The sequence below is a fragment of the Trichechus manatus genome, unplaced genomic scaffold (assembly GCF_000243295.1).
Source record: "Trichechus manatus latirostris isolate Lorelei unplaced genomic scaffold, TriManLat1.0 scaffold00069, whole genome shotgun sequence".
Lineage (NCBI taxonomy): Eukaryota > Metazoa > Chordata > Mammalia > Sirenia > Trichechidae > Trichechus > Trichechus manatus.
The window spans coordinates 3,830,586-3,831,804 of NW_004444005.1; the positions used below are offsets into that span (position 1 = coordinate 3,830,586).

The window sequence follows — 1,219 nt, forward strand, 5'->3', positions numbered from 1 at the left end:
TTTACACCACCTAGGGACACCTCAGAAAAGGACAGATGAGCTGAAAGACGCCTAAGACAGTAACATGAAGTTCTTAGGAGATCAGGCCCGTTCGCTGTGCAGCTGGCAGGGGGAGGGGTGGCCGGGAGACCCAGGAGCATGTGAATTGGGGAGGGTGCATGGGACAGAGAGGGCCTGGGAACACTGCTACCCTGACACACCACCACTGCGCCAGGCAGAGCCAGATGGCTCCCTGGCATGAGGAAGCCTGGCATTTTTAGAAAGAACAATCAGCACTGGGAAAATGAGGGGCCAGAAGATACCACATATCTTCCACGTGAGGCAGCCTTTAAACCGGCACCCTCTGCAGTACCACCCAGAATCCACACCTGGAGACGGCCAGGCCCCAGGTCCATCTTACAACCACTGGACTCAAGAACAGCTTTATTGGTGGCTTGAGGGTGCTGATGTCTCTTTCTGACCCTTACTCCCAGGCAGTACCACTTGGCAAGGCCTTCTCCAGGTAGGAAAACCAATCACACAATCAGGGGGGCCCCTGACAGAAGTCAGATTTCCACTAGAAACGTTCCAAGTCCTGATTTCAAAGTCAACAAAGACAGGGTCAGAGGCTGGGCTCCTGCTGGGAATAAGCACCTATCTGTGGAGGCTCAAGAGGCTGGCTGAGTTATTCAGCAACGTCTCTGGGGTCGTCCAGACGAGGTAGGGGCCAGAAGGCTATAGGAAGTTTCCCTGAGACAAGTTCCCAAATGTGTCCACATTTGGGCAGGGCGTGGAACCTGGCTCTGAGATTACAGTTTGAGCATGATGGGGTCAGTACGCCAAGCGCGGCTGGCAGCAAGGAGCCCTGCCCACTGGCGCTCGCCACGCTGAGGCTCCATGGCCTGGGCCCAGTGGTGCCACCACAGCCTCTGTCACACAGCCAGCTCCTCACTGCTGGGGCATCCCGAGGTTCTTGATGGGATACAGGTACCACATCACCACCCCTGAAGGGTTGATGACCACTGTGAAGTTGGTGTCGTCACGGAGGCCGCTGATGATTTCACCCGTGTAGACGTTCTGGGCCTGCAACGGGGAGGGACATCACCAGTGCCACTGTGAGAACGACTATGTAGAGACTCTCTCAGAGGACAGAGAAGCCTGGACCGTGGCCTGTCTGTGTTAGGTCTCCCATTATGCCCTACGACAGTGGGAACCTTGCATTTCCCATCACGCCTCCACC

The 1,219-nt window shown here is 56.1% G+C and overlaps 1 protein-coding gene across 1 annotated transcript in view; it reads right to left on the reverse strand.

The window, feature by feature from the left end:
* Window positions 1–8: 8 nt before the first annotated feature.
* NAGA (alpha-N-acetylgalactosaminidase) overlaps window positions 9–1,219 on the reverse strand; it is an 8,389-nt gene continuing 7,178 nt past the window's right edge. The window contains 2 exon segments of the mRNA XM_004379977.3: window positions 9–1,076; window positions 1,079–1,193. Coding sequence (XP_004380034.1) covers window positions 928–1,076; window positions 1,079–1,193 — 264 coding nt within the window. The 3' untranslated portion in view covers window positions 9–927.